Source organism: Camponotus vicinus, unplaced genomic scaffold (genome assembly GCF_025532165.1).
Source record: "Camponotus vicinus isolate PSW18456_S1 unplaced genomic scaffold, iyCamVici1.0 SCAF_12, whole genome shotgun sequence".
NCBI lineage: Eukaryota > Metazoa > Arthropoda > Insecta > Hymenoptera > Formicidae > Camponotus > Camponotus vicinus.
In genome coordinates this window covers 4,099,923-4,119,924 of record NW_028141948.1, presented here as the reverse complement: position 1 = coordinate 4,119,924, position 20,002 = coordinate 4,099,923, and the positions used below count along the sequence as shown (strand labels likewise).

Below are 20,002 nucleotides of genomic sequence, written 5' to 3'. Positions count from 1 at the left end.
TTACAATCATTGTTTATATTTCTTATTTTGCACATGCATTTCTCATTATGCATATGTGTGTGTGCGCGCCCGCGCGCGTGCGCATGCGCGTGTGTGTACGCGTGTGTATTTGTGTAAATATTTTATGACATACAAAAATAAAAAATAATTTATATAAAAACGAAATCTATAGGATTATTTTTTGCAAAAAGTCTTAAAATTCTAAACTTTACATTTTGTAAATTCTACAAATATTTATACATTTAAATTAAAATTCGAAAATGAAAAAAAAAATAAAATAAAATAAAGTGAGCTTAAAAAGAACCAAAGAAAAATACTTTGTCAGTTTTTATCAGATAATAAGATGATGATGTTTTAATAGAAATTTTATTGCACTGAGTATTCGATCATTAAACAATTAATCGAATCATTGAAATCGTTAAACAATCAATCAAGATTACTTTGCGAATCAAGATAGCGTTTACGGAGAACAATCTTAAATGAATTGTTATATGAATTTCTTCTCTTACAATCATCATCTAGACACTGAAAAAAATCGTTTGATTGTACCAACAAAACGTATCTGATAGAAGGCATTTTGGTTAAACCAAGCAGATTTTCTAGTTATCACAATAAGACTCGATTTTTTATAACTTATAGAATATTAAATAGAATTTACTACAAGGATTTGGTTAGTATTTTCTAGTTGTATCTATAAAACTTCTTGTTATATTAACTAAATATGGACAAAGTGATGTCATTTTTTTTGTAAATTTAGTATTATTACCCAGAAAATTTGGTAAATTTAACAGGAAGAAATTAATCATACTCATTTAGTAATTCCTAAAGGAGAATTCTGCTTCGTCCATTTTTCAACAGACACAGTGGTTGAATCTATCAGATTTCTAATTAATGCAACCAAAATTTTTTCTCAGTGCATAAATCATTACTATTATCATTTTGTTTTTCCTCTCTCTCTCTCTCTCTCTCTCTCTCTCTTCCCTCCTTCTCCCCGTCCCTCCCTCCCTCACTCACTCACTCTCTCTCTGTCTCTTTCTCTCTCTCTGAGGAGGGTTCTCAATTTTTTATTACAGTCGAATATTATCAAATATAAATATGTTTATAAATTATGCGAATTATTCGTAGTATAATTCCTATATTCTGTCAATAAATGATTGTTAATAAATGTACAATAAATGAAAATTACCGATAAAGATAGGGAAGAATATAATATAAATCTTTCTTTATTAATTCTCTGTAATGGTAACACATGAGAGTAATTATCATCCATTGAATATTTCGTTTTTGACAATGTCAATAAATGACAATTATTCCAAAATTAATAAAATGGATCGAAAAATTTTAATAAATCTTCGATTTATTTTATGACTCCCTCCTTTTATGCACATAGACTTCACTCATTATATTCATTGACGAAAATGTAAATTTAATGTAAAATGTGAGATATATAATAAAACATTCAATTATTCTAACACGTAAGTTAACAATATTTATATAAATAAAATTAGATATTATTTTTGAAAATATTTTTCGATATATATAATTATACTATTGATATACTCATGTAGAAAATGACAATGATAAAGCAGCCGCATGCAAATTCTAAAAGATTAATTAAACTAAATATGGATTAATAATTTATAGCTATATAATTTTTTATTAATGATAAATTAACTTGCTAGAAAAAGGGAGAAATAAAGTATTGCATCCAAACAAAATTCCATACATACATTACCACATCCGGAAGCTTAATTAGTGAATCGAAAAAATGAAAACCGTAAAACAGAAAGTCGCTCTCCTTGACTTCATCACATGTCATCGTTATAGTCGTAATTATATTTGCTGCATACAGTGCGATAATCGGTCGAACGTAACAATGATCTAATGACTTGCTATACGCAAAAGTCTCTGCGACAGTCTTCTTCTTTATCGCAATTCACACTACGTTCCTTTGTTATCGCGCGTGATCGACGCATAAATCCTGTCGCTTCGCAATGTATTGGAAAGATCGTGTTGCGTCGCCTCGCATATCAGACGAATGTTTAAGCGAATAATCAATCTATATGATAAAGATCTCACACCTGCACGTTAAAACTAGAAGATAGATGCTTTTACATGACGAAAATAATATAAAGCTAGTATAATAATTTATCATAATAATTTATGTGAGTAAACTTTATATTATATTATAGTATATTATATTATATTATAATTTGTAACAAATCAATCGAGAAATTTTGTTGTACATTAACAGATTGACAATACTTAATTTATAATATGTGTATACAAATATATCTTTTAATTATAGAAATACAAGTTATAAAATAAATAGAAAGAGATAATTTAATTTATTTGATACAATGTAAAAATATAAATAATTTTATATATATATATATATATATATATATATATATAGATAATTTTTTAATATATTTTCAATCGATAATTAGTAATACTAATATTTTACATTAATTATAATTAGTTAGTTGAGTGTGTGTGTAAATTAATATTCTTAATTTACATATATTTAAATCAGATTAATACAACAATTTTTTGAAATTAATAAACTCTTGATAGTTATAATTATAGTTAAGTTAATTATAAAATTTCAATTTTAAAGTTTGCAGAAATCTTTATTGTAACTCTATTACAATATTTATACATTTATTTTAAATTCTAATGTAAGGACTACGAATCTCTATTCTTCAAAATTAGTTAAAAGAACAGAAAATATAATTATGTATCTTTATTATAAACATAATTGTTCATTGGATGTTATTTCTCTATATACATATATACAAAACTTTATGTAAATAGTCATTATTTTAATATTTTATTCGACCTTTTGATATAACAGGGAGTCAGGGCTGTTTGCCAAAAAAAAGGTCTTGTAGCTTACTTCGAGAACTTTTCAAAACACTATAATAAAGTATTTTTTCATCGAGTACTTTTCGAGTTATGAGGCTTGAAATAATTTCTTAATTTTTACATAAATCAAAATATGTAGTAAAATATTCATTTTTCGATTATCTTACCTCAATACTTTTATGTACAAAATAATAAGAGGAATCAATTATGTGTTTTCTTTACACCAATTGATTCCTCTCATTATATTGTACATAAAAGTATTGAGGTAAGATAATCAAAAAATGAATATTTTACTAGATATTTTGATTTATGTAAAAATTAAGAAATTATTTCAAACCTCATAACTCGAAAACTACTCGATGAAAAAATATTTTATTATAGTGTTTTGAAAAGCTCTGGAAGTAAGCTACAAGAGCTTTTTTTGGCAACAGGTAGCCCTGACACTCTGTATATATATCATACATACATACATATACAGAGTGTCCCATTTTAATGTCCCACCCCAAATAACTTTCTTATTTTTAATTTTAGAAAAAGATGTTTCAGACAAAAGTTGTATGGTTTCAAGGGGGACATAAGGTGGTGTCATTAGTTTGACCTTGAATAGTTGCTTCAAGGTCACGTAAAGGTCACCTTCAATTTTTTAAATGAAACCCCTTACTTTCTATTGCATATTCTTATAGCTTATTTCGAGAGCTTTCCAAAACACTATAATTAAGTTAGTTTTCATTAAGTACTTTCCGAGTTATGAGGCTTGAAATTATTTCTTAATTTTACATAAACCATAAAATATCTAGTAAAATATTCATTTTTCGATTATCTTACCTTAATACTTTTATGTACAAAATAATGAGAGGAATCAATTGGTGTAAAGAAAACACATAATTGTTTCGAAAGAAAAAATGTAATTTGCAATTAACAATTACATTTTTTTTTCCGAAACAATTATGTGTTTTCTTCACACCAATTGATTTCTCTCATTATTTTGTACATAAAAGTATTATGGTAAGATAATCGAAAAAAGAATATTTTACAAGATATTTTACGGTTTATGTAAAATTAAGAAATGATTTCAAGCCTCATAACTTGGAAAGTACTTAATGAAAACTAACTTAATTATAGTGTTTTGGAAAGCTCTCGAGATGAGCTGCAAGAATATGTAATAAAAAGTAGGCGATTCCATTTAAAAAATAGAATGTGGCCTTCACGTGACCTTCAAATAACTATTCAAGGTCAAACTAATGACACCACCTTATGTCCCCCTTGAAACCATACAACTTTTGTCTGAAACATCTTTTTCTAAAATTAAAAATAAGAAAGTTATTTGGGGTGGGACATTAAAATGAGACACCCTGTATACAGGGTGACCCATTTTAACTTAGGCAGCCAAATAACTCGAAAAATAAGCAAGATAGAGAAAAATGTTTTAGACAAAAGTTATATGGTTTCGAGGGGGCCATAAGATGGTATCATTGGTTTGACCTTGAAGAGTCATTTGAAGGTCACGTGAAGGTCACTTCAATTTTTTTAAATGGAATACACTATATATTTTTGTACATTCTTGTAGCTTATTTCGAGAGCTTTCCAAAACACTATAATTAAGTATTTCTTCATTGAGTACTTATCGAGTTATGAGGCTTGAAATAATTTCTTAATTTTACATAAACCGTAAAATATCTTGTAAAATATTCATTTTTCGATTATCTTACCTTAATACTTTTATGTACAAAATAATGAGAGGAATCAATTGGTGTAAAGAAAACACATAGTTGTTTTTAAGAAAAAATATGGAATTGTTAATTGCAAATTACATATTTTTTCTTCGAAACAACTATGTGTTTTCTTTACACCAATTGATTCCTCTCATTATTTTGTACATAAAACTATTAAGGTAAGGTAATCGAAAAATGAATATTTTACAAGATATTTTACGGTTTATGTAAAATTAAGAAATTATTTCAAGCCTCATAACTCAAAAAGTACTTAACGAAAATGTACTTAATTATAGTGTTTTGGAAAGCTCTCGAGATGAGCTACAAGAATGTACAAAAATATATAGGATGTTCCATTTAAAAAAATTGAAGTGACCTTCACGTGACCTTCAAATGACTCTTCAAGATCAAACCAATGATACCATCTTATGGCCCCCTCGAAACCATACAACTTTTGTCTAAAACATTTTTCTCTATCTTGCTTATTTTTCGAGTTATTTGGCTGCCTAAGTTAAAATGGGTCACCCTGTATATATATATATATATATATATATATATATATATATATATATATATATGTATATGCCGACATGAAGTATTAAATTGATCATTAACATAGCTCTTCAACCTATTATGGTTGAAAATTTTTCTTAATATTGTTAATCGTAATGATTCTTTTCACATATTGTACTGATATATACAGGGTGAGCCATTTTAATTAACGCACGCAATTATTTCTGAAACAAAGCATTTTAGAGAAAAATGTTTCAGACAAAAGTTGTTTGGTTTCGAGGGGGTCATAAGATAGTATCATTGGTTTGACCTTGAAGAGTTATTTGAAAGTCACCTTCAATTTCTTAAATGGAACCTACTATTTGTCATTGCATATTCTTGTAGCTTATCTCGATAGCTTTCCAAAACACTATAATTAAGTACCTTTTCGTTAAGTACTTTTTGAGTTATGAGGCTTGAAATAATTTCTTAATTTTACATAAACCGTAAAATATCTTGTAAAATATTCATTTTTCGATTATCTTACCTTAATACTTTTATGTACAAAATAATGAGAGGAATCAATTGGTGTAAAGAAAACACATAGTTGTTTTTAAGAAAAAATATGGAATTGTTAATTGCAAATTACATATTTTTTCTTCAAAACAACTATGTGTTTTTTTTACACCAGTTGATTCCTCTCATTATTTTGTACGTAAAAGTATTAAGGTAAGATAATCGAAAAATGAATATTTTACAAGATATTTTACGGTTTATGTAAAATTAAGAAATTATTTCAAGCCTCATAACTCAAGAAGTACTTAACAAAAAAGTACTTAATTATAGTGTTTTGGAAAGCTCTCGAGATAAACTACAAGAATATGCAATGACAAATAGAAGGTTCCATTTAAGAAATTGAAGGTGACCTTCATGTGACCTTCAAATAACTCTTCAAGGTCAAACTAATGATACCATCTTATGGCCCCCTCGAAACCATAAAACTTTTGTCTGAAACATTTTTCTCTAAAATGCTTTGTTTCCGAAATAATTGCGTGCGTTAATTAAAATGGGTCACCCTGTATATATATATATATATGTCAGTACAAGATCTGAAAAGAATCATTACGATTAACAATATTAAGAAAAATTTTAAACCATAATAAGTTGTAAAGAGCTATGTAAATGATCAATTTAATACTTCATGTCGGCAAGTGCAAAAATAGCAACCTATAATTAATAATGGCGTTTATGCGATAAACGACTTTTAATCCAGATCGTGATAGGTTAATGCAACAGAAAGGTATCGCTCCTGTGCAAAATGATGCAAACGATGCAAACGAATACTAATAGCAATATATTAGGGGGGTGTGGCTTCGTTTATATCTTTCCAATTACCCCAAATGAATAATGTCGCGTATATAAATAAATTGTGTGTGTGTGTGTGTGTGCGCGCGCGCGCGCGCATTTATGCATGTGCACACACGTGTATTTCACATTATTTGTTCATATATAATAACAGGCCTGCGATATTTTGAGTTTGATTAGTTACAAAAAGCAGAATAGGTGAATCTGATAGATTTTTTAATGCTGAAAACGAATCAGACTGCAGAATTTCTCCAGCATGTCAGGTTTTTGAGTAATTTGTGGTTAAATAGTCAAAAATGGCTATTTTAACCAATTTCATGAATTTGTTATGAGAGAATCTAATTTTTTTAAATATTTCTGCTAATGGCTCGTATAGTGTGTCTTCATTTTTCAAATCCACTTTCGATTGCCGCACGACTTTTTTTCGCTGAGATATACAAGTTATAAGATTGGTCATGCATATTGGTCATGCATAGTTCCAATAAGCCATTCCAAGTCAACCATGTTATCTCTCTGTTTTACCACGAATCAAAATTTGGGTAAAAACAAATTTTTGAACGCCGTCTTTAATTTTTTGAAATTAAAATGGCGGATCCAATATGGCAGACAGAATCGTAAAAAAGTATAAAATTTAGAAAAATTTATCAAAATGTGTAACAACTGTATTAGATATATTTCTACAGCACTTTTTTTAACCTAATCTAACCTAACCGAACCTGACAGATATAGACTTTTTCAAATTTCAAGATAGATCTGCCTATGTAAATTTTCTTTAATGTAAATTTTCTTATAACTTCACACTTGTATATCTCAGCGAAAAAAATCGTGCAGCGGCAATCGAAAATGGATTTAAAAGATGAAGACTAGTAACTATACAATGCCATTGGCAGAAATATTTCAAAAAACTAGGTTCTTCCATAATACATTCATGAAATTGCCATTCTTGAATTATTTAACTATAAATTAGTCGAAAACCTGACGTGTTGGGGAAATTCTGCGGCCACATTCGTTTTCAACGTCAATAAATCTATCAGATTCACCTACTCTGCTTTTTGTAACTGACAGGCCTGTGTAATTAATTCCGCATAAAGTGAAATTTTTATATTTATAATTAATAACATATGTTATTTTCAATTATATATATATATATATATATATATATATATATATATATATATATAATTTTATATTATGTATACATTTTAACTTATTTTATGTTACACACACATATATACACATTTTAAGTACTACAATAGGTATTACATTTTTAAATATATTTTATATAATTTATGCACTTATATAAAGAAAAGATTAAAAAAACTATGCATAGTCTCGAAAAATAAACTTACTAAGTAAGAAGATTTCTGTGCGAGTGCATACGCGTGTGTGCGTGTGTACGTACATGCGTGTGTGTGAAAGTGAGCATTGCAATTTTTTTATCTCATGATCGGCGTATAATGCCTCATTTGGTAATTAATAAAACATGTCCGCGCCTTTTTACGATCGCAAAAATATCCGTATACAATTTTGGTACAGAACGGGGAGAAACTTTCGAAAATCGTGGTGCGGACTTTCATCCCGAGAACGAAATTTATAAATAGATGACGGATCGTCGAGCGAGGACCGATTGGCTGTATGCGCAATGAAAACCGATAATAAAACGTTGATTTACGATGATATTCGGCACGCATGTACGTAGAGCTTTACTTTCTATAAAATAAAAATTCTATTATAGATAAAGAGTGAAAGAGAATTTCATACTATTAGGTTTCTGCTGATTCTTCATGTTTTAGAAAGGAGTTATACGCGTTAGCGCTTACATCTCGCCGATTGATCAAGAACTTTGCAAGTGCCCGTGATTGTGCAAATGTGCAACTTGTACCAGGGAAGGTAATGAAAAAATAATTACTACAAAATTGCAACTATCGAATTAAACAATCAACGCAAAACAACGGACGTGTTATAGAATGTGTCAAATTGTGTTGCACTTTTATGAATTTTTATCAACTAAATAGCCAACTAAATTGAAACAAAATTGTCGAGTTTCTATTGAGAATCAAATAAATAATATATAAAACGGATGAATGAAGATTGATCTAGACGGTATTAAAGTTATTAATGTAAGCAGACCAAACTGTCCTCCCCTCCTCTCGAAGAAGGTTAACAATATTTAAAAAAGAATTATTGCGAATGTAAAAACTGTCTATCTCTTTCTTTAAATTTTTTTTATATAATCGTGAAAATATTTCTTTTACTTGAATTCGTTCTTATATTGAAGTGCAGTATTATATTTGTCATTAATAAATCATAGATTTAGATCTGATGATCTAAATGAGAAAACGAATATATTGAGTAGTAATGATAGTGCAAACAAAGTATCCCTTCCTTTCTGCGCAACTTTTTTTTATTTTGCGAGATTTATCCTATATAAAAGTATATGATTGGAGGATGAGCTTGTAATGTTCTATGGAAGGAGTAAGGAACTCATCACCGGTAGTCTCAAGAAAGAGAGAAAGTGCATAACTCGCGTGATGCTTATATACATATGAACGACATTCTCCTGTATAGTTTCTTAGCGTGTATCGTAGCATACTCTTATTAAATAATAAAATTAAAAATTAAGCTTATAAATCTGAATTAAATTATAAATCATTTTTTGACATTAAGTTATTAATATTAAAAATAACTGCATTGTTATAAATTATAATTATATTTTCATCAACTTATTATCAATTATTAATATATTTTAATTATAAATAAATTTTAAATTATAAATATATTTTTTTAAGATATTAATAAATTTAAAATTGAGAAAATAAAATACTATAATAACACTTTGTTATTATAAATGTATTTCAAGAAAATTTTCTCAATTTTAAATTTAAATATATTTAAATTTAAAACATATATTTATAATTTAAAATATATTTATAATTAAAATATGTATATTAAAATACATATATTTATAATTTATAACAATGCAATTATTTTCAATAACCTAATGTCAAAAATATTATTAATATAATAGAAAGTAATCAGAGAAAAGCATTACGTTTCATAATTTCCACGATGCTTTTTCAATTCATTTTCACGCAAGGGAAAATATATATGATTTATTGTTCCCTTGGTATACATAATAGTAACTTTGCTACTACATAGAAGAAACATTAACATATCCGTTAACACGTAAGTTTGCATGTTCAAACAAATTCTTTTTCTAAATTTTATGTTAGCCGACAAAGTATAATGATTTACACTAGAAATACAGTAAAAGAGAATCTCCCTTCTTCTCGACCGCAAGGAATGGAACTTGTGGTAAATAGTACCTCATGCTGTTTATGCAATAAAGTGTCATTACTAGTCACCACGCGAGATTCCGTATAGAAATAACAATTATGTTTATAGCTGCGGTCATAATAAAAATAGCGATAATAAGGATCTCGGACGCGAGATTGTAACTTTCTATGTGTAATAATACAATTTTCTATGATAAAAACGATAAAACCGCTTCCAAAGATAATAAATTACGTATGTCTTTTGAAATCACCTTTTTTGTAAAGACAATTTCAGTCCTTTATCATTTTGAGTCATAAAATGTTTCTGACTCTATCTCATTATGTATATATATATATATATATATTTATTTATTTATTTATTTCAAAAAAGAAAGTCACGAATTAAAAAAATTATGATTATTTTGAAAAAATAAGAAAAAATATATAATAAAACAACTCTACATACAAAATACATTATATAAAGTAATATCATATATATAAAATACCCAAATTAATGTTATTTTAAGCAAAACTATAAAATAGAGTGCTTTATTCTTTGATCATGAAATATCCAAGTTCTTTTAATTATATTATAAAAAAAAAACAAAGATTATATTTTTAAGAATATATTTTTTCTCGCGCCTCTGCAATAGAAATGATGAAGAGAATATCGCGATGTATTGCTATCAAAGCATAAAAACATTTGTGATTATATGGTTGAAAGATTTACCGTCAGGCTATAACTTATCTGATTTAATTATGCTCGACTATATGGTTCGTCAAGTACATCATCACACTATTGCATAGAAAATTCATTATGATAAACTGATTATAACAAATATACATTTCAATTAATAATTTTTCTCTCTTTACAATACACAAAATAATTTTTTAATGTCATATATCATATTTCAAATCACTCCAATAAAGAAGATACCTTACCTAGAATATAAAGATAATCCGTCTAAAAATAATTTATTATTTCCATCTTTAAAATTCTTAATATTTGATGTTTAATTTTCTCAACATTAAATCATTAAAAAGAAGTTTCTTTACTTAACGTACAATTTCATTTATTAAATCCATTTTTTGTACTTAACAATATTTTATACATAAAAATATCATCGATTATTTATTATTTTTAATCTATTAAAGCTGCATTGCGAAATTCTGGAATTCCATGATATACGTAACATGAAGATTTTAACGTATAAACTTCTAGTATTGACAATAATTTTCGAACAATTTTCGCAATCAATTATATTGAATCTCGAATCATTTTCCTTTATTATTACTCACCGCGTATTTATAAATATTGCTAAAATGTTTACGTTGCATAAAAAAAACACCTTACTATAATTATATCCGATTCGTAAAAATAATTACTTAAATTACCCAACCATTATCATTATTAACTTAATGTATGCGAATTTATCTTGTAAATGATTTTTTAATTTATTTATTAATTTTAATTTATATATACATATATATATAATTAAATATTTACTTCAAACTCATTTTTTAAAAATATCATGATATGTCACATGCTTCAAAACAGTAAAAACTAATCAAATCTCTCTCTCTCTCTCTCTCTATATATATATATATATATATATATATATATATATATATATTGTATACAGGGTGTCCTTGCATTTATTTCCAAAATTGATACAGCGGCTTTAGGACATGAAAACAAATCGAAAATATTAATAAGCATATGTCCAAATTCGAATTGTTTTGGAGTTATAAGGTAATAAAGTTGCTTTTTTAAGACAATATAAATTGAAATAAATGTTGTTTAATGTGCTTTACTTTGTTTAAAGTTTTACAAAAATGCTCAAAAATTCTTCCGTTGACTTTGATACACTTTTAATGCTGTGGATGTCATTCGTAAAACTCCAAATATTTTCCAAAATGCTCAAAACAATTTATTAATTCGTGCTAGAAAGTGTATCAAAATCTAACATATATTTATTAACATTTTTAACTTGTTTTCATGTCCTAAAGCCGCTGTATTAATTTTGGCACTAAATTCAGGGACAGCCTGTGCCAGAATTCGCGGATACGGAATACACAGCGTGATAGTTCATGTCAAAAGAGACAACTTTTTCCTTTGGCAAAATTGCGTCTGAATATTACTTTTTTAATGAGAGCAACTTTAAACTAACGAATAAGCGCTTTAGATTACATATGAATCAGGGGCGGCGCGCACACACCTTGCGCAGCTTTGAGCATATACGCTATTTTATTATTTTGCTAAAAATTTTACAAGAACTATGTATAATAACTAAATATCATTATTTTCAAAACAATTTACTTAATAAAAGAACATTTTCCATTTGATATCACCGAAGCAATGACTGAAAGTAAAATAAATAGGTTAGATAATATGTGAATAATTTTGATCCAAAATTATTGTTTCAACATTCTCAGAATTTTCTTGACTCTAAAGAGGATCAATTAAATGTTTTAAAACTTATGTTCGATGCAGACTCTATTTGTATATACATTGTATATATTTGTATACATTGTATATACATTGTATATATTTGTATATTCGCTCTGCGGATAAGATTTTCTTGTATACATTGGACCATTTTTGATGTGACAATTGCTATTGCACAATGAAACTGTTCTTCTAAATCTAATATGTGTGGACCAAAATTATTTACGTTATCTAATCTACTTATTTTACTTTTAGTCATTGCTTCGGTGATATCAAATGGAAAATGTTCCTTCATTGACTAAATTGTTTTAAAAATAGCGATATTTAGTTATCATGCGTAGTTCTTGTAAAACCTTTAGCAAAATAATAGCGTACATGCTCAAATGCTACGCAAGCTGTGCTCGCGCCGCCCCTGATTTATGCGTAATCTAAAGCGCTTATTCGTTAGCTTAAAGTTGCTTTCATTAAAAAAGTAATATTCAGACACAATTTTGCCAAAAGAAAAAGTTGTTTTTCTTGCACAAACCATCACGATATGCATTCTATATCCGCGAATTCTGGTACACCCTATATATACATATATAATACAGGGTGGCCTATAACTATTAACAGCTTCGAAAGTAAGCTTTATCGAAAAAAATGTTTCAAACAAAAGTTGTAGGAGGAGTTAGAGGAACACGTGTGATGGTGTCATTGATTTGACCTCGGATAGTTCTTTGAAGGTCACATAAGGGTCCAATTTTTTAAACGGGAATCCCCATTTTTCATAACATATTCTTATAGCTTATTTTGAGAGCTTTTGAAAACACTATAATAATAAAGTACTATTTCATTAAGTACTTTTCGAGTTATGAGGCTTGGAATTTCTGAATTTTATATAAACTAGAAAATATATATATATATATATATATATATATATATATATATATACAAGGTGTTGAAAAAAAAGGGTCACATATTTTGATAGCAGGTAATATTGATCAAAACAAGAAGAAAAGGTCTAATTAACATGGGTCCTAAGACTAATATCTTCAAAGATACAAGCTATTTTGTTATTTGAGCTCTTTGTCATTTTCTTATTAGTCGTGTCATCTTTAGAATGTAATGAACAAAGGAGTAGGGGAGAGTGGGGTACAATGAGGATATCTTTTTTCTAGGTGCCTTAAAAAATAAAAAATAAACAAAGAGAGATAAAGAAACAATTTTTATTTTAATATGAAATGTAATCATTTATCTTCCATAAAAAAACTGAAGTAAAGAAACTGAATGTATGATAACAAAATAAAAACTCTTTTTTTACAAAAAACAAAAAATTTTAATGCTGACTCAGCATTAGAGGAAGTGCTCTATGTGATTGCCATTCACTCTCACGCATCTTTCAGCCCTACGTCTTAGAGAATCACGCACTTGTTCATTACATTCTAAAGATGACACGACTAATAAGAAAATGACAAAGAGCTCAAATAACAAAATAGCTTGTATCTTTGAAGATATTAGTCTTAGGACCCATGTTAATTAGACCTTTTCTTCTTGTTTTGATCAATACTACCTGCTATCAAAATATGTGACCCTTTTTTTTCAACATCCTGTATATATATATATATATATACAGGGTGTTTCAGACCACCCGTACTACCCATTTAAAAACTAGAGAAGTGGTTATTTCAAAAAAGTAAAAACATTTTCTTTATAAATCGGGTGCGCTCTATCGAATGGTGATATTTTCAACTTCTAGTTCCGGCCGGAAATAGGCGATTCAGACCGGAAGTGCATTTTTTTAAATGGAACATGGTATTTTTTTATTACATATTCTTACAGCTTATTTCAAGAGCTTTCCAAAACACTATAATAAAGTATTTTTCCCTCAAGTACTTTTTGAGTTATAAGGCTTGAAATCATTTCTTAATTTTACATAAACTGTAAAATATCTTGTAAAATATTCATTTTTCGATTATCTTACCTTAATACTTTTATGTATAAAATAATGAGAGGAATCAATTGGTGTAAAGAAAGCACATAGTTGTTTTGAAGAAAAAATATGTAATTTGCAATTAACAATTCCATATTTTTTCTTAAAAACAACTATGTGTTTTCTTTACACCAATTGATTCCTCTCATTATTTTGTACATAAAAGTATTAAGGTAAGATAATCGAAAAGTGAATATTTTACAAGATATTTTACGGTTTATGTAAAATTAAGAAATTATTTCAAGCCTCATAACTCAAAAAGTACTTAACGAAAAGGTACTTAATTATAGTGTTTTGGAAAGCTCTCGTGATAAGCTATAAGAATATGCAATGACAAATAGTAGGTTCCATTTAAGAAATTGAAGGTGACCTTCATGTGACCTTCAAATAACTCTTCAAGGTCAAACCAATGGTACCATCTTATGTCCCCCTCGAAACCATACAACTTTTGTCTGAAACATTTTTGTTTGCTGGGCTTAGTTTTTGAGATATTTCAATGTCTTCAGATAAATCGGCCACCCTGTATATACAAAAATTTTATATATATATATATATCTCATAAAATATTCACTATTCGATTGTCTCAATACTTTTATACACAAAATAATGAGAAAAATCAATTGGCGTAAAGAACATATAATTGCTTTAAGAAAAAAATATGTAATTTGCAATTAACAATTAACAATATTTTTTCTTAAAATCGTTTCTTAAAAAATTTTATGTTTTCTTTATACAAATTTATGAGAGATGAGATTTATGAGATTATTGAGAAATTATTCCAAGTCTCATAATTCGAAAAGTTCTTAATGAAAAAATATTTTATTATTAAATGTTTTGAAAAGCTCTCAAAATAAGCTATAAGAATATGCAGTAAAAAATGAGGATTCACATTTAAGAAATTGGAAACGACCTTCATATGATCTTCAAACAACTATCCGAAGTCAAATCAATGTCACCATCAGATGTGCCTCTTCGAACCTTACAACTTTTGTTCGAAACATTTTTCGATAAAGATTACTTTCCGAGCTATCTAGCTCTTAAGACTTATGTCAGCTATATAAAGGATCCTATATTTTGCAACAAATGCAAGTGGCATTTAATTCTGATATTCTAGAATTTCTATATTTTGAGAATTTCTAATTTATGTTTGTATTTTAAAATCCATAAATTGGAAGTTCTAGGGGTTAAATTCTTTAAGTTCTTGAACCCCCGATTTCTGAGATCTCCAAAATGCAAAATGTCAAAATTATTGTTTCGAATACAACTTAAATATGACAACAATGCCAATTTTAGAATTCTCTTAATTAGAATTCTCTTAATTCTCTTAATTAGACATTTAAATCTCGGAATATTAGTGATTTTGCCTATTTCTTAAATCCTCATAAATTTTAATTTTTTAAAATTTTAGATGCTGAAGATTGTGAAAACTACAAGATCCCCTTTTATATTTTGTTGTCGAAAACAATTCCCTCCCTTCCTCTCTTTTTCCCTCCCTCCTCCTCTCTCTCTCTCTCTCTCTCTCTACATATGAGATAATGTTTAACGCAATATATGTTTAATACAATATATGAGCACGTCCGATTAATTTGTGACCTACACTACTTGTATCTCGGTATATGTTCTAATGAAATTTGAATGATCGATTCTTAGATCTTGCCATATTTAATAAAACTTGATAATATACATATAAAATATTGATATTCTTAGTTTTCTCTACGTACATGCTAATATATATATATATATATATATATATATATATATATATATATATATATACATATATATATATACATAGAAGAGAAAAATTAATAATAAGAAAATAATATGAACATATATATATATATATATTGATATGTATACACACACGCATATATATATATATAAAATTTTGTATGTATATTAATACAATTGTGTAAGTACGGTTTCTGCCTTTTCATCCTCTTCCTCCGAAATATAAGAGATTATAATCTTCTCAAATTATAGTAACCAATCCTTATCAGTAAAAGAGATACATAATTGCATTATAATTGTTGTTTATCATTAATAAGCGAATGATCGTATGATCATATATTGAATATAAATGTTTACCCGGAAAATTAGTATTCGAAGGAAACTTCTCGAATAAATACGAGATTTTCTGGTTATTATGTGTAATAAATGTTGAGTATAAATATTGAGAAATTGTAGAAATTACGAAACGCACATATCATTTTTCAATATTCAATAGAAATTATAAAACAAAGTTAATCATTTAATTATTTCAACGATTGAAGCTCGCGTATTGTATGCGGGTCTTATCCTCTGTTCGCTTTTCCTTAGTTCTTTTTTTAGCACAAGAATAACAAAAAAAATTTATTTATTCCCACTATAATACATTGTTTAAATCTTTTTCCCCTTTCCAAAATTAATTGCAAATATTAAATTTAATTGAAACGATAAATTTAATTGACTCAGAAATGTACTTCTCGAGATTTAATGAGCTCTCTCACTCATCTAACACAATTGGATGATATGAGAAAAAGAGAGAGAAAAGTATCGTTTGATTATTAGAGAAAGTTACTTTTACGCGTCACTCCGGAACGTCCTGACAAGCGTTAACTCATACTAATCATCTCCTACGTAACGTGAACTCTCCCCTTTGCTAATGTTAGTCTGCTTTTCCGATGAAAGAACAATATTTTTCATTTTTTCAAAAAAAAAAAAGAAATAATTTTATAATCTTCTTAGCAATTTTATTAAAAAGCTTTTAAATTTAATTTTAATTTATGATGCTTAATAATCGATCGTTTGCAATAATCGATGGAAACTTGAAAAAAGATCAATACTCCAGTACTTTCATTTTCGAGAGCAATTCAACGATTAATGACATAATCTTACCTGAACCAATTAACTGTCATTATTTCTGTCAACTTTCTGACTTGCTTTTTCGTGCTCCTCTTTAAAATCGCGTGCCTTTCCCGCGCACGCTGCGGTCTCTTTAACTTTCGACTGTCGCGCTTTTGGCGCGGCGGCACAAAGGTGTTATTATACGAAAAATTTCGTTCGCGCTCACTCAGGCTTTTATTCTCTGTCAGATATTACACTGGTCGCGATGTTGCGTAAATAATACCGAGAAGCAACGCGTAACTCCGACAACTCTCCGGCGGATACTGAGGCCTGTCGCGAACACCGTGAGTCGTGAGTCGTGATAGCCTCCTCTTCGCACAACCATGCGGCGAGTGAAAGCGAGAGGTGCCGCGTGTGCCGCCGCGATGAGCGAGAGCAGGTATATGAGAGCGAGCGCGGTCAAATTCGTACGTATTCGTATGTATGTATATGCGTGCGTGTGTATGAGTGTGTATATAAGGAAAAGAGAGAGAGAGAGAGAGAGGGATTCAGCTCGAAACGGCTTGGCACGCGGCTCAAAATCACATCGGACGCGACCGAAGATATGCAAACGAGGCCGAGTAACAGAGACAAAATGAGTATGATACAGCCCATCAAAGTCGCCGCAACGATGAAACGAGAAAGGGCAAGCGTCGATGCACTACGCTCAACAAGAAAGGCGCTGGAGCGAGACGGAAGTTTCAATGCGTGGGAAGGTAAGATTAGCTACTTATGCAAAAAGCAGTTTCGTACGACAGTAATGCATAAGATAATAGTCTATGATAGTTATTATATTTAGTTTATGCTCGTAACGAGGATACTTTCTTACAACGATTTCTTTATAATTCATCAACTCTCACGTATTGTGATCGAAATTGAGGAGGAAAAAAGAGAGAAAGAGAGGGAATAACGCAGCTAATCCGCAATAAATAAATATAAATATGGATAAGTAAAATATTGAAAATATAAATATGGATAAGTGAAGTATTGAAAGTTGTACTAGAATAGCAATTCCCAAACTTTTTCTCTACCTGATGCTCTCTTTTAAATGAAATATTTCATCAGCGCCTTCCTCCATAAAGATAGTTAGAAATGAGATAAAAAGGTATTGACCAAGAGTTGCGACTTGCATGTTTTTGTCACATAAAGTCGTAAAGTCTGAAAGGCTGATTTTATTGTAGAGCTGTTTGAAAATTAACTGTTCGAACTCTAAATTGTTAATTGATTTAGTTGTACGATTTATTTATTTATTAAAGTCATATATATCAAAATATTTAAATTGAAAATATTTAATTGTCAAAGCTCTATTGCAAATACAGCTATTATGCCCTTACCGTCCCTTTGTTCAGTGCCTCCCTTGAATTTTCTAGCGCCTCCAAAGAGGCATAACATCTACTTTGGGAATCACTGTATTAGAAGATAAAGCACGAAAATGATTCTTCTATTATCCATTTTACGAAAGTAAATATGCACTAACATTTATACATCATAAATTAGAAAAATAAATAATTATTTAAATACAAAAAAAGGGTCGTAAGAATAAATCATATAAAAGTAATAATAAATACAGGCTTATTAAATCCCGACGCAGATATTAAGACGTTTAATTCACAAAGGTACACGAAAGGCAGAAGCACAAATAATATAAAAAAGTCATGATGTCATACATTGTAATTAATATAAAAAAGTCATGATGTTATACATTGTAATTAAAAGAAAAGAAAACAAACAATCTCGCAAAGTACGATGACAAACGTTTCGGTCTATTCCAGACCCTTCTCAATGTCGTATAAACTAAAACTTTAAACGGATCATAAATTAGCATTGTCAATAGCATATCGAATATCGACAATCTATTCCTCTTTCGAGGAGTGTTTACACAAATTCAATTTCAATTGTTACATTTTGCTAAGCATTTTTTCAAGATTCTCTTCTTTGGGATAGTTAGCTTTCTTTAAGATAGCCAATTCTTTTTATGGTAAATGTTTACTTTACGTCACACAGCTCGAAAAATTTTTATTTTCACATATGTTGTAGAGGATACATTCCTAAGTAATACACCGTTTGAATTTTATGGCGCTCTCTCTTCGTTCCTGAGATATGCAATTTTGAAATTTTATACTTACTTGTATCATCTTTTCGTTACTTTCTAAATATGTTTATATTTTTCTGTTCACATTTCCTGAGGCCACCTTTCTGAATAACTTTCAGAAGGTTTTAGCCGCTTATTGTTATTTATTAAATAGTTATTAATAAAAAAAGTTTCAAGAATACAATATAATTTTACCACATCATGTATGTTTAATAAGAAATATAGGCACACACACACACGCGCGCGCGCGCGCGGGGGGGTGCAAGAGGGGCCTTCGGCCCCCCCTCCCGCAACCACCCCGTCGGTAGGGGACGCATTGCGAAGAGTTCAATCACAATGCATATATGCTGTAAGTTGTAAAGCGAGGTCCACCTTGACTATCGGCGGGGTGGTTGCGGGAGGGGGGGCCGAAGGCCCCCCCTTGCACCCCCCCGCGTGCGTGCGTGCGTATGTGCGTGAGTGCGTGTGTGTACACATACATTTGTGATATTTCTATAGCTTAGCGACATGGAAGTCACAACAAGCAAACGTAAACAAAAAAATATAAATACACAAGGAAAATATAATATAAAACCGTGTTGAGCAAGTGTAAACAAAAAATGTAAACACAAAAATAGGATAACGAAAAGATGATATGAAAGTATGAAACTTCAAAATTGCATATCTCAGGAACGAAGAGAGAGCGCCACAAAATTCAAACGGTGTATTACTTAGGAATGTATCCTCTACAACATATGTGAAAATAAAAATTTTTCGAGCTGTGTGACGTAAAGTAAACATTTACTTTTCCTTTCAATTTTCAAACTTATAATTATTTTACTTTCCTGCTTTAAGAGATAATTATTCAACATCGCTGATATATCTTTCAAATTTTTTATTTGTGCGACGGACAAAAAGCAAGTTTATTGCAAATTT

At 28.9% G+C, this 20,002-nt stretch overlaps 1 protein-coding gene and 1 long non-coding RNA gene across 3 annotated transcripts in view; one reads left to right on the top strand and one right to left on the bottom strand.

Moving 5' to 3' along the window:
• LOC145963505 (uncharacterized) overlaps positions 1-20,002 on the bottom strand; it is a 74,076-nt gene that overhangs the window by 35,171 nt on the left and 18,903 nt on the right. Inside the window, exon 1 of one of the 2 annotated variants that reach the window (XM_083085531.1) lies at positions 17,008-17,374. The exons of the other annotated variant lie outside the window; for it this stretch is intronic. Coding sequence (XP_082941657.1) covers positions 17,008-17,027 — 20 coding nt within the window. The 5' untranslated portion in view covers positions 17,028-17,374. Of the gene's footprint in view, positions 1-17,007; positions 17,375-20,002 lie in introns of those variants that run through there. 2 annotated transcript variants of the gene reach the window in all.
• Positions 2,078-15,618, top strand: LOC145962724 (uncharacterized). Its single transcript, XR_014435935.1, has 4 exons — positions 2,078-2,165; positions 7,974-8,128; positions 8,231-8,327; positions 15,539-15,618. It is a non-coding gene; the product is annotated as an uncharacterized LOC145962724 (long non-coding RNA).